The 14,961-nt window shown below is 36.1% G+C and overlaps 1 protein-coding gene across 1 annotated transcript; it reads left to right on the forward strand.

The window, feature by feature from the left end:
• The first annotated feature begins 328 nt into the window (after window positions 1-328).
• NTS (neurotensin) lies at window positions 329-14,253 on the forward strand. Its single transcript, XM_084305840.1, has 4 exons — window positions 329-512; window positions 4,562-4,623; window positions 11,368-11,592; window positions 13,507-14,253. The coding sequence occupies exons 1-4, from the start codon at window positions 452-454 to the stop codon at window positions 13,651-13,653; spliced, it is 495 nt and encodes a 164-aa protein (XP_084161966.1). The 5' UTR covers window positions 329-451; the 3' UTR covers window positions 13,654-14,253.
• The last annotated feature ends 708 nt before the right edge of the window (window positions 14,254-14,961 follow it).

The raw sequence follows: 14,961 nt of genomic DNA on the forward strand, positions 1-14,961 counted from the left end.
TGTCTGGGGGCTTTCCGAGCTCAGGGGACAGCTCGCAGCCGGGACAAGCGCGCTCGGGCGGCGCTGGGGGTGTGGGGGTGCTTGGCGGGGCTGCTGCGCGCCCCGCTGCGCGCCCCGCGGGGCTCCGCGTGCGTCAGGCGGGCACTGGCGTCAGAGCCGCCGGGCGCGGAGCGGCGGGGAGGGGGCAGCAGGAGCGGGGGGGAAGAGGGGAAAGGAGGGGGAGGAGGAGGAGGAGGAAGAGGAGGAGGGAGGCGATGGCGGCACCGCCGTGACATCACCCCGCGGCTTATATAGTTGGGGAAGGGTCCGGGTTCCCTGTCTAGTGCCTGCGGCCGCCCGCCAGCACGCTACCGAGGGCGCGGAGTGGCTCTCTCTCTGTGTCTGTCTGTCTCTCTCTCCGTCTCTCCCCAGGATTTATGGACTTTACTTTCTAGAGAGTGGCGCGGCAAGGATGAGAACCCAGCTGGTGTGCGTGGTGCTTCTGGCCTTGGCCTCCTGCAGCCTTTGCTTAGGTAAGTCCCCGCCGCGCCCGAACACGGAGCCTCCCTGGCCCCTGGCACCAGCCGGCCCCTAGGCGCGCCTGCCCCCTCCAGCGGGATCGGACGCGACGAGGTGGATGAACTTCAGGCGCCCATGAGCTGCCCCGGTAACAGGGTCTGGCCAGCATCGTATTTTCTGTCACTCTCCTAACTTTCTCCCTTCCTGTAAGACGTTGCGCCCCACAGCATCACTGCCGTGGTTGTTAGTGTAGAGTAGTCATTGAGAAACACACGCCGGTGTAGACTGTCCACTTAATTATGCTGCCTCATTTGATTTTTGCTGAATACAATGTATTACCAAACTATCATATATACTGTATTTTCTGCAACATGTATTAATATCTCCCATAGTCCAAATCAACATGACTACATATCCATTGTAGTCACTTTTTAGTAGCTGAAGTACAATTTTAAGATTCTGGAGGAAAAAAAAAAAGCTAGTAACTGTACCAAAATGATGACAAAAACTGCTGGTCACAAAGATGCTGATCACACAACAGGAAGTTAAATGTAAGTGCATTTCTTTTCCATGATCAGTTACTTTAGAAACACAAAAAAAAAGGGCCATATATGAAAATGCACTGCCTTCTCGTTTGGAAAATGACATAGCTGTGCCATTTAGGTCCCCTGCTTTTGTGAAAAAACAAAACAACAAAAAAACAGGTGTACAGCCACAGATATGGGGCAGAATAGGTTTTTTCACTCTAACTTGAAAATGACCATCATCTGTAAGTCCACAGAATGTGAAGAGTAAATTTACAAATGGCTTTATTTTTGAGCTTCAGTGTTCAGGAAGACTCAGAATTCCCTTCTTTGGGTGCAAGTTACCAATTTGCATTTCCCCAGAGAAGAAAAATGTAACATACTTAATATCTGTATTTTGACACAACTTAATCATTATTGTTTTGTGTATTTTAGAGTTGATGATCTTAGTGACAGGACTTAATATTTATTACTTTCTTCCCATATATCTAAAGCTTTTTAAGCAAAGGCATTAATAGTATTTTCAGTGAGGCAGTATAGAATTCATAAGCCCAGTAAAGCTAAAGATTTCAGTTGAAATTATAAGAGGTGCATACAAAAATAAATGAAGTCGTATATGTAACTAACATATTTCATTTGCTGGAAAAACTGAAATTAAATTTTAAAAAAATGTCTTAGAGAAGCTTGCATGGAAGGCCAAATCAATTTTTACTGATACGGACAACTATGTCACAAAACAAATGATCTTTAGTTTTAATTTCACTTTGAAAATATCTGCCATCAGGGGAACGTATCTTCCTGTAGAATGTAACTATTTCTATAGAATGTAGATACATGAATAGAAGCTATATTTCCTATCAATAATAAATGAATAATTAAAAAGACAACAAATAGTGTGGATCTTTCTTAGATTTGGACAACAACATGTAATAAGATTTTTTATTCTTTGCTCTCAGAGCATCTGCTCTTTTTATGCTTTTACTCCTCATCTGTCTCTTTCACTCCTGAATTATCTGGGTGCACCCCCTTTTCCTCCTCCAACCTTTGTTTCATTCTTCACTCTAGCAACAGTCTCTTAAATAATGTCCTCTAAAGTTCTTTTCTCTATCAAAATGTTTGATACCTATCTATTCAGTGCAGCTTTCCACTTCTGCATCTGTCTTCTACCCTTGACAGTGTGGAAACACCCTTTTATTCTATATGGCCTTTAAAAGCCAGAGTGCTGACCAGATGCAAGTTATTTTATTGCTCTCAGCTGATATAACTCAGCACACAACAAATCACAATGCTGTCACACCTGTACTGTTCACCCACTTGCAGGAGCTGCTGCTATCATTAGTAGAAATTCAGCTGTGGTGATCTTTTGCTTCCAGCAGAAAGACCTTCAGCTACAGGTGAAGCTGTTAAAAGATTAGGTAACAATGACAATAAGTTGTTCTGTAAGGTATTAGGCTAGAGAGAAATTGCTAGTGAGTTGCTGCAGTACTACTAACCAGTTTTACTCAATAGTTTTGATAACAACTTCAATGCAAAAAGAAGAATGAATGAATGCATTGAGCTAGTAACACAAAGGTGAATGTGAGCACGACTACAGAGGAAAACTGTTATAATGCATAGGAATTTTTGATGACCTGGATAATAAAAATGGGAAGAAGTACTACTGTGCAAAGTGTAATAGATTAGGAAATAATAAATTTCCATTGCAATCTCCTTTTGACAGAACCATGGCTGTTGGAAATGTGTGAGGAGACATAGGACTTGATCATGCTATCTGACCTTACTCTTATTACAAGATAATAAGGTTTTTCAGCCATGAAAGACAAGAAAAATCCAAAAATGTGTCTGAAACATTCTTTAGCAACTGGAAAACATTAAGGTAGTGAAGTAGTAGGATCCCTGATCTAGTTTGTGCTGTGCTGTGTTGAGATCATATCAGGCACAGAGGAGGGTCACTGATGACTTAGGGAACAGGTGGCTATTACGTAGATCAGAGACAGTGTAATGGCTATGAGCATAGCCTTTCAGTGAAGTGTCTATGGTGTTTCCAGGGGAATGAATGCTTATGTCTGAAAGACTAAAGTAGGGGCATTGTAGAGGCACAGTGACCCTGCATTTGTTTGATGGTCACCATACAAAAATACCTTGAAGATCTAAGTAGGGAAGGGTTATGAACATTCTTAAAACCCACACGGGATGGATAAAAATTAGAGAGGCAGCATGTATAGTGAAGGAGCATATATGTGAGCTATGAATAAAATTTTAATTAGAAATAAATTAGGCTTGAAATTAGAAGAATGTGAATAGTTTGATAGTTTGGAAGAACTTCCCAAAGAAGAAATGTGGTCAGGGGTGGGTCATCTTGTTACTAAGACTGATCAAGATCAATTTTTAAGAGCATTGTGATAGTTGACTTCCTGTGCTAGCAGAAATCTATCACAGACAAGCACACACACGCATAAAATGTTTCTTATGATCCTATGTTTTGTAGACAGTAGTAAGATAATGGTGATGATCCCTGAAATTCAGGCTTAAGTAGAATCTATCCGCAGATTCTATGGTAGGGTATTACATGCTGATAACATGTATCGTTTTAATAAAACTGAGGCATGGTTTATGCCTCAGTTTTATATGGAATAAATATCTGTGTAGTTTGGTTTTAAATCTATGTAATTGTATTGTTTGGCTTGCGACTGCTGATATTCTGTGGAACCTAAAAGGCATGTGGAAATTTGTTTCACTTGATTTCTGTATATATCTCATAATTGAGCTGTGATTGCTGCTTCATTTTCAAGGCAACAGTTCTTCCTTGTGGTTCTGTAGAGCATAAAGCAGAAAAGTTTTTGACTGTTTTCTCTTTCTACAGCAGTGTTTACTCTCTTGACCAAATCAAGTCTTGCAAGACCACTGAGCTATTAAAAGTCAATTATATTAGTAAAGAAAATTCTAAGAATTTTGGTTAGAATACTTTCATTTGGAGTATGCATTATCAAAAGAGCTTGTATCACAAATGCTGGTCTTGCTCAGTTCCCTTATATCAATAAAAATACTCTTGATTTAACCAAGAATAATTGAGGCTAAATTTTGTCAAGTAGCTCAGTTGTCATTGATCTAAATTCTTACTTGCTACTTAGGGAAGTATTATTTGAAAATAAATATCCAGTATCTTCCAAGGTTAGAAGAGGTGACAAATAGTGATTATGAAAATCATACAGATTTTGAATGAGGATATGGCAGCAGTTCTGTTTAATGGAATGGTTGTTGACCAGTGAACTGAGATTAATGAATCCTTTCATTAATAATCCCTTCATTTGCATTTCAATAAGCTTGACCCTGCTTTAAAATGTCGTGAGTATCCATTTCAAAATAATGTTACTATTACCTAAAGGCTCATCACAGTCCCTTTAGACCACTTTGCTGTACTTCTATTACAGTTTTTATTTTCTTCCAAAACTAATTGAAATATCTAAATACGATTTTCTGAATTCAGATGTCCTGATTTATAATGAAATAATAAACATATGTTACTGATTTATTCCCAGATTCAGAAGAGGAAATGAAAGCATTAGAAGCAGATTTATTGACCAATATGTATACATCAAAGGTAATTATTTTTTCTCTTTTAGTTGATGGCTATGGAGCAAATGAATTCTCATTACAAACCTAGAAGTCTTTACACAAAGTAATAACCTGTGGTCTGGACCTAAAAGTTTAGTGCTAGACATCACTTTGGTGCAAGATTTTCTCAGTTCAAAGGAAATTTAAAGGTGTTGATGTGACACAAAAAATGTTCCTCAGTTTTAGCACTGTTACTTTCATTAAACTGTCAGAAGTGTGTTATGTGTAGAGACATAAATTTATAAGAGGAAATGTGTTTCCAATAAGATTATGTATGCTGAAAGCTAAATTAACCTTTAGTCAAATCTGTAAGTGAGATTTTTTTATGCAGAACTTTTTTCTATATGCATATAAAATTAAGACAGTCATGAAGCAAAAGCTGTTAATGCATATGCTGATCTTAGTTTAGGAATTTCATCGTAGTGTTAGTACAAGAACACGGGGAGATGACTATGAAACTATTAATCTGGTAAATGACATTTCCTTGACAAGCGGCCAGACTGAGTGATGTACATGTTATTTAATACAAATAGAAAAAAGTTATGTTCCAAGCTCATACTGACATAGGTGAAGCAGCAAGTGTTGCACATATGTATTGAACGGGCTGATAGACAAGCACTTTTGCAACACTCTTATGATTTAAAAAATACAGATGTCTAATATTTCTTCAGCAACATACTGAAGAACAAACTCTGAAATGAGTGTTACAGGCTTAAGGTTGAGTGATTTAACTCTTGTTTCTCATGAAGTTCAAGTGCAGCTTGATTTCAGTGGAAAATAAAATGAGACTTTCATGAAAATTTTCAAATAAGGATTCATAAGCTAATGACTAGTCAAATGTTAAGGAGAAAGCCTGCCTGCAATACAGTATTTACTGCATTTGGTTGTGTGAGATTTTTCACAGTAGTCCTTGCTAGAATGAGAAATGAGGCTAGAAAGTACATTGTTCGGATCTGGTCTAGCAATTCTTAAATTCCCACGTTCTTTACTGGCATGGTAGATTCCAAATAAACCTGTTTGCCACTTGCTTCTCTAAGGTAAAGAAAGAATTAATGCAGATTATTTTTCAGAGACAATTTTAAATGTAGGAGGCTGACAAAAATAGTTCTTTCTCTGTGTGCCAAACCATAATGTGTCCTAGGAGAAAACCCTGCAGTTGTTGGTATTTTGGTTACTGGTTGTAGTGGAATTGTGATCCTAACTTTCACTGCCATCTTCTCTCTCAGCATGCAGTACAATCTCAAGTAACTAAAAATGCCCAAATATAGTACACCAGTTTTATAATATGAAGATGTATGTTATACACTATTACATGTTTTTTTAAATCATGTATTTGATCTCCTCGTGGTATATACATGTATAACATATAAGACAAGTGACACCTGAAGTAGACAGAAACAGTAGACATATGGCAGAGACACCGTTTTAATTCTAGATTATACCATTTAAATAATCCTTTAATTCATTTAACATGATGTCCTTTGACATCAAAGTAAGGAATCGTAGAACCGCTAAAATGTCTATAAAACTTCTTCTACAAGAGATAGACTACTATTCCGTTCAATAGTAAAATGACTTTTTTTTTTTCCCTATCTGTTTCTGCTAGTTTTTAGTCTACAACAGAGGTATGGTTCTAATAAGAAAGCCAAATTTTATGATGGTATATATGATAACTGACTTGGTTTTTACTTGAGATCAAGTTCCAGTTGAGGGCAATTACTATTGAATTGTATTAATCATCTTTGACACTGACTTGGTTAGCAACAACAAGGGAAATTCAGACAACTGAAATAGATTTAGTGGTTCTCCCCACTAACATGGAGGGGAAAATAACAATAAATAAAAAGACAAAGTGTTTATGAAAACTCAGATCTAAAAATGCAGTAAAGTGGATTAGTACTTATAGTTCTAGTATGTCACAGAAAAGTTCTTCCTAAATAGGTACTTGTATTGGTATTAATGGTATTAAGACTAATAGTCTATCCAAAAATATGGAAATAAGCTTTTTACCACATGGTTTGGTTCTGCAGACTGTTGTCCAGTGCCTGCTGGCCTTTTTGGCCATTCATCCATATGCTAAATACTTCTACAATATTTTTTTTTTTAAAGGAAATACATACATGCTTATTTTGAACTGTCTTCAAAATTTAATACAGTTTGTCTTTCTCTGCTGTTACACCTCAAAGAAGATAAAGGGATCAAACAAGTCCCTAAAATGCTTTATACATGTATATCTCTTTTCTAAGATAAAATCCAAAGAGCCCTTTGCAAGATTTAGTAACACTACACAACCTGCGGTGTTACAAGTATGAAATTACCTGCTGACTGCGTATTGTATCAAAAAGATAGCTCCATTCCTCCTCCTTAAATGTTCTGATGAAACCAGCATTTACATGAAGAATGTCCTTAACTCAAACAAGATTGAGATGATATCAGTTCAATAAAAAGAAAGGAAGAAAAGTGTTTCTTTGAGTAACTTATCACTAGAATATAATGTTGTGATCCCCACTTACGTTAATTTTTTGAAATCTTGGACCCTCTGAGCTTCTTACATTTCTTGGATGCCTATTCTGACAGTATATGCCAGAAAGTTTAACCTTTGTCAGAGGCAGATGAGGCTACAGCTGCCTAGGAGTTGTTGACTTCCTGACTCTGCTTACATTTAAAGGCATCGGTGTATATCATGGAAGAACTTTGGCTGTAATGGAACTCAATAAATTATCTACTTAAAGAAAGAACATTTTTATTATAATTTCTATTGATACATACTGAACAAAATTCAACTACTGTTCTGAAGAGGAACCCTTGAAGCACCTATGTAGACAGTGCAGACCTGTTGAGCCAATACAGTTTGTACTACTGATACTTTTGCATGACTTCAGCAGCACGCTGAGAGATACCTGCACACTCCTGTTAACATTGATGAAAACAAGGAAAATCCCTGCTTTACTCTATGTAGAGGATTTAATGAAACAAAACTAACAACAAGGAAGTATACCAGAAAAAAAAGGCTGCTATGAGGTCTCCCTGGAGAAGAGTTTTCTTTTTTATAGCAGCCTTTCAGTACCCAAAGGGAAAAGTGGGAAAGCGGGAGAGGGACTCTGTCATGGAGTGTAGTGATAGGACAAGGGGTAATGTTTTTAAACTAAAAGAAGGTAGGCTTAGATTAGATAAGGAAGAAATTCTTTACTCAGAGTGTGGTGAGGCATTGGAGCAGGTTACCTGAAAAAGCTGTGAATGCCTTGTCCCTGGAAATGTTCAAGGCCAGATTGGGCAACCTGGTCTAATGGAAGCCAGGGGGTTCCAACCCCCCAACAGGGGTTGGAACTAGATGCTGTTTAAGGTTCCTTCCAATCCAAACTAGTGTATGATCCTATGATTCTATGAAAAAGCACCACAAAAAGCCTTCTGTTCTCAGCCTTATAATACTTCAGGAATTCTGTAAGTGAAGTCCAAGTTTTTACCTGTATTTTTGATGTCTTGAGGTTTATTTGGTTATGAATCTGTTTTTCACCTCCTTTCACTAGATAAAGAATATTAAAACAAGCAAACAACAAACAGAAATGAACTTTTTAATTATTATTTAACACTTAGGAGGTATTAATTACAAAACAGCAACAATAAGTTATATTAAATAAATTGTATTGGGTCGTCATTCAACCAGAAACAGAAAGAAAAATATATCAGATGTATTATAACTTGGGATTCTCTGTAGTTTTTCATAGGAAAAGACCGTTGTCAAGAAGAAAATATTCTCAAGCTCATTTCAGTTTCATAGTCAATTTTAACTTCACTTTCAACTTCTCAAGATGTAAAAAGGTGTGGGAGATATGACTCTCATATATCAGAGTCATATTTCAGATGCGTGTTCAACAATGGAAATGTGTATATAATATTCACTTCATGAATTCTTTAGCATTAATAATTTTTAAATACTGATTCATTCAGCAGCCTCTCAGATCCCTCCCAGATTATTTTTTTCAAGTTAATCTTCCAAAAAATGTGTTCCTTCTTGACAGATATGAGTTCTTTGATCTCTCGTGGAGGTGTTATAGCAAAACATATCTTGAGCAACTATAGTTGCTATTGCTTAGAGCTGTGTGGAAAATACATCACACACTGGAAGTGTACCTGAACATCTGTGTTACAGTCATCTAAAACTATTTTTGCCTTTTTTTTTCTTTTCCTCCAGAATACCCACCTCAGAGATTTTCCATAACCTATAAAACAAAGCTGTGTGGTTGTTAATGCTTGCTGTAATAGTGGAGTGTATTAGAAAAGTAACATGACTGCTTTGTTCAGTGAGTGGACATGACCTAGAGAGCTCCAAGTTCAGTTAAAAAAAATAAAAATGTTCTTAATGCTTTATTGTGTGGGTCTGCAGGAGTGTAAGTCAGAAGCATGTGTACTCAAGTAAAAAAATACTTTGAAGAGATATATGCATGGTATTATTGAGAATTAGACTCTTTTGACCAACAAAGTATGGTTACAGACAGAACTGCAAGACTATTTTCCCCTAACCTCATAAGTAGCAGCTAAGACCAATTGCATCTAATGGAGGCTGCAATTTAAGTATTTTACTAATAGAGAGAAGCATTCTTTTAAACAAAGACATGCATCAAGGTAACATAAAATAGAATCTTGTAATCAAAAGTTATTAAAAATTATTCAAGAAGGCATAATGTATTTCCCCATTTCTTTTCTTTTTCAATCCCATCCATTGAACTTGGTTTCAACTTAAAATTCTCACTAGCTCACATAGCACTGTCCCTAGATTTAATTCTTCATTGCAATTTAAATAGTTCATATTTCTTTCATATACCCAAGAGAAAGAATTGTATTGGAAAAGTCACCTCGTTTAGTATGAAAAGCTCCATGGTTTTGCATTTCACAAATATTTTAAAACAGACCAAAGATTTTGAAATTGCAGTGCACACTTGCTCTTTTTGCTAATTTAACTATTGTTAATTAAATTAGGCATTCTGTAAAGAGGTTAAGTTTGTTTTGAACCTGCCACATCTTTTCAAATAATTAAACAGACAAATTTCTGGAATGGAGCACCTGAATGGGACAGCAGATGAGCTGAAACAATGCAGAACCTTCTGAATAAAATTTGGGATTTGTTTTCTTCTTATCCTCAGAACAAAATACTGCTTGTTTTCTGAGCCATGTCAGGAAGCTAAGAACACAGCAGTTGTATCAAAGGACTAAATTACTGTCATTCTGAAATGCATGTGTATATCAGATATATACTGAAGTAATGATTAAAGACAAAAGGGTATTTTTCAACTAATGATACTGGTGATGAGAGCCTTTCTTGTTTCTTGCTCACTTCTCTGTATTTTTCTTTTCTCTCAAAAAATAGTAGCAAATGTGCACAAATATTACATATAATACCTCTTCGTTAGGAAATTGATTTGAAGAAACAACAGGTTGTGTGATTACCAAATGTTCAACTAGGTAAGAACTGCATTCACACTCTCAGTTAATGCTGTTGGTTAGTAAAAAGCAATGTCTGTATTAATGCAATAACCATATTTAATTTGGTACATCCAGGAAAAGAAACTACATTTTAGTTCATTAGTACAGTGTAATTTTAATGTACTCAGCAAGGAAACCCTTGCCAGTAATAAACAGAAATTTACTCTTTGGCTTTTGATTGGAGATTGCTATGTCACCAGTTCCAGTTGAAGGAAACTAGTCTCAATAAGTAGTAAACTAATACCCATCAACACGAGAAATACAATTTGGAAGAAATGGAAGAAATAATTAGTAGTGTGAGAAAGAAAGTGGCAAAGAAAACAGCAGTGAGTGAGGTAGGCATTATTTTTTTCACTCTATTTTTTTTTCCATTGATAATCAAAGCTAAAGAAAACTACTACCACAGTTGCTTGAAAAAAATATTAATAGAAAGTAAAAATGTTTTTTCTTATATGTTTTTAAAGGTTTTAAAAGATAAATAGCTCCTAAATAATGTAAAGTATTGGATTAAGCAAAAATTGTCACAAACCATGGTGAAATTTCCACCAAAAACAGTTGGTCTCAGTTTTTCAGTCCAGCCACAAAATCAGGAATACTTTGTTTGCACAACTCTATTTCATCTTTGCTCCACCTTTAACAAAGTTCCTAGACCTTCTATACACATCTCTCATGTTCATCATAACTCTTGAGTATCCAAAAATCCTGGGGCTTACAAATTCCATAACATCAGATCCAGCTCATTAGACAGCTTGCCTTGAAGCAGGGGCTCTGTCCTTTTCTTGGGGAATTTTGAAATGACTGGTATTTGTTCTGAACTGGGGAGGAGTTTCTAGTTAACCACAAGCATTCGGCTTGGAATCTGGCACTGGGAATTTATCCAGCAGTCCTGACTCATTGTCCTGACTTACACCTATGAATTTATATTATATTAATTTCTATTCCTGTTTTTGTTTGCACCTGTGTATAATGACTATGAAATGCTACCATTCTGGTTTGGTAGCAGTTTACTTTAACATCGCATATATCTACCTTGAGGGTAAGGCAGTGGGGAAACAGACTTTGTGTTTTTAATAAAGGAGTTGTCCTAACTTCTGCACTCTCTAATTATTGTATTAAAGTTGGGCAGATGAAAAGGACTTCAAACAAACAAACTTGTTCCTACCAAAATGCTTGAATGTCACACATTACTCAAAACAAACCAAAAATTGTATATTTGGTTACATTAAGTAGAGGGCATTTGTATTTTCAGATTAACAGAGCAAAACTTCCTTACTGGAAAATGACCCTGTTAAATGTCTGCAATCTTGTCAACAACATGAACAACCAAGTGGGGGAAACAGTAGAGGCAGATGAAGAAGATCTCATTTCAGGAAGACAGTTCCCTGCTGGTCTGGATGGCTTCAGCTTGGAAGCAATGCTGACAGTATATCAACTCCAGAAAGTTTGCCACAGCAGAGCCTTTCAGCATTGGGAGGTAAAATGTCACAAATGCAAGTTTCAATGCCTATTACACTTTTGTGGTCCCTTTGTCTTCACAGTGATCTTTTAAAATCCATACCCTATGCGTTTCAAGCCTTGTGTGTTCTTGGCTTAAATCACTCTTGTTACATTGTCTAAACTTTCCCTACCTTTATGATATTCTGTAATACCTAATACCTCTAATATGCCTGTTACTGAAAGGGTTGTGAATTAATACAGTTTTTCAAGAGCTGGATGCCTGTTTTGGATAAAGATGCATGCACATATGTGAAGTATTCTTAACTACATAATTTCTCCAGTCTTCATAGCCATTCCAGGGAACCAACCAAACAAGTGGCAGTGAACCAGAGCAAAAAATTAAAATCTGCTTAACACACATGAAATAACTGTATATTTATTCAGGCATAACTAAATGTAGGCAGAGTTTCTGTAAAACCTTTCAAGGCCCTGAGACAAACTGGATTCAAAATACATGGACACATTCCCATGTATACGTGTAATTTTACTAGGTACTCTGGACTTACCATTGCTAGGAAACCAGAATCAAGGGAATCCTGCTTTCCTGTTCTCCCACACCTAAAGATTGCTAATCCTAAGTAGTGATTGTTTTTAGTCCACCTGTCATATGTACCTTAGTGCAATGATCACGTGAAGAACACTTAACAACACTGATACATATTGCATTAAAAGTTATTTTTTGTAGTATCACTACCCACTTTCCGGCAAAACCAAGTTTCTTCAGCTGTTACAGATACATGGGCAGTGTGATTGAGTCCTAATACCCTTTTGCTTGCTGAATCACAGCTCTATATTTGCTTATTCTCAATGTTTCATACCAGCTAGGATGGCCCATACAAAAGTCTGCAGTCTCTGAGAACCAGTTTTCTGAGGACTCCATTGTTTGCTGAAAAAGAGCTACCGTAGCATTGACCACATGCAATAGCCTGTAACTTAATCACAGCTCCTGCAATAACAATTGCATCACTTTTTGTGGTGGTTGGGAAGCACCACTCCTAATCACTAATGTGAAATTAAAAAAGGGTATTTCTCTTTCAGCTTTGGAACACTGTTAAGCGGCATAAGTTTTTTTAAAGTATAATAGAAAAAGAAGGGATAGAGACAGAGGGAGCAGGCTTGAAATAAACAGTTTATGCAATGAAACAAGTTCTTATGATCTTACTCATCCAGGATTGATTCCAAAGTCTGTTGAAACCATAAGAGCTTTTCCACTGATATCAACAGAATTTAGATGATCTCTTACTTATTAAGTAGTTAAGTAAGTAACAGAGTTTGATTGCTTAGGAAAATATTGAGGTGGGTCTAAACATGTTTTTAGTTTAATTCCTTTCAGCCACAATCAGCTATAATCAGTAGGATTGTACTTGACCATGGAAGAATGTTAGAAGAAAATGAATGAAATCCTAATAGATAAAGCAAGAATTAATCTGAAGAAAACACCTAAAAAACTCCAAGTAAAACTCAAACACAGTTATATAACATATTTGATTGATAAAATTTTAGCTTTATTTCATTTCATACTTACTTACTCATCATAAATTTTGATTTTTTAACTGTAGGAATTTGGAGATAAAAATATTCCTCAAAAGGTGAAACCAGCAAGAAGTGTTTCAGGAGGTTTTTAGGAGGTCTTCCGGTTAAATTATAAAGTGGCAATCATTAGGAAGCTGTAAGTCAAATTTAGTCGAAGAAGGATCAGCTTTTCTCTAGTCAAAACCAATGATCTCATTAGTTTCAGCAGAATTTAAATATCACTTCCATAGGATTCACCAAATCAGTAGCCTGATACTAGGTTAGATCTGAGTTTGGGGCTTATAATGCTCTCAAGGAATTGATAATTTTCATTACCAAAAACCACTGATACCATTCTGTGTTTTCTGACATCCTACAGTTACTTCAACAAGATGCTTATGATCTAGAGAACTCAAGCCAAGAAAAGGAAATAATGAAAAGAAAAAATCCCTATATTCTGAAGAGGCAACTACATGTGAACAAAGCTAGAAGACCATACATACTCAAGAGAAGTTCATATTACTGATACAGCAGAGGAAAACAATGTGTATTTAGTTTATAGGTAACTGTGTGTTATGGTTATCTGATTTAGATCTAAAATTATACTTGTGTGAAAATATACTATGGAAAATCATCAAGATGACAACATAACTGTGTCTTTTTTTTTTGTTGTTGTTGGTTCCAATGGCTATTTCTTGATTGTGATTTTTTCCTACTTGAAATTAATTGGATCAGTACATTTGCAAATAAATCTAGTTTCTAAGCATGATGTATTGCACACTACTGAGATTTCAACATATTTCCAACAATACAGTATTTTTCCTAATTTTGCACACTGACATACACCAAGGAAATTGATATTGTCCATACACCTGACTGAGAATCTCAACAATTTTGTGTTATGGAAACTTGTTCTTGGAACACCTCAAACATATATATGCTTTCAAGTTTTTATATAATACAATATTCAGAACTGCTGCAATATTTTACAGATTGGCCAATTTAAATTATTAGAGATTAGGTCTAAGTAAGGAAATATGGTCAAATATTAAATGGCAATTTCAAAATTCATATTTAAAACAGCCTGCTTGTAAGTGAATTTAAGTTCTTGATTCCTGATTTGCCACTTGCCATAATTTAAGAAAATGCATTAATGAGACTTTAACAAAAGTATGCTACTGAGAACAAAGCCAGCTATGCTTCAGAATCTCATGTAATGTTGATTAAATAAGGAAAAAAGTTTATTAAATCAGTAAAATAATTTATGGTGTTTACCTAATTTATGAGTGCTTAGGAAAAAAATAAAAACAAAAAAGTAAAAGATGATTCATGCTCCTGTGGTATTACTGGAAAAGTCACTATACTAATCCAGTTATATGAGAAATTTGGGAAAAAATATTTAAAAGAGGAAATAAAATTAGAACATCTTACATTTACTATTGAAAGCTATTTCTCTCTACAAAGCTCCCTCCCTCTACAACTCTGCAATAACAACAGGTAGTTTGGGGAGCTGAAGATAGTCTTGGAATGCCAATGGGAAGCTCCCATCATGGAAAAAAAAAAAAAAAAAAAAGTATTTTCAAGTGGTAAATTCTCAAGTACCACCTGAAACTCACACACTACCGAGCTCCATGTGTCTAATCCCTACATCAGATGTAGGGATTAGTGCTCCTGGATTCCAGTCTGGAAGAAAACCATTTGAACTGGGGGAAACAACAACAGTTAAAATAGAGAAAGAGTTTGTGACCTATGAAGGCTTGATGCTCGGACAAGGAGACAAAAAGTGGGAACAGACATTGCTTTTGAAGCCTACCTGTTTTCTGTTTGAGGTATT

The sequence above is a fragment of the Netta rufina genome (genome assembly GCF_964035555.1).
Source record: "Netta rufina genome assembly, chromosome: 1".
NCBI classification, from domain to species: domain Eukaryota; kingdom Metazoa; phylum Chordata; class Aves; order Anseriformes; family Anatidae; genus Netta; species Netta rufina.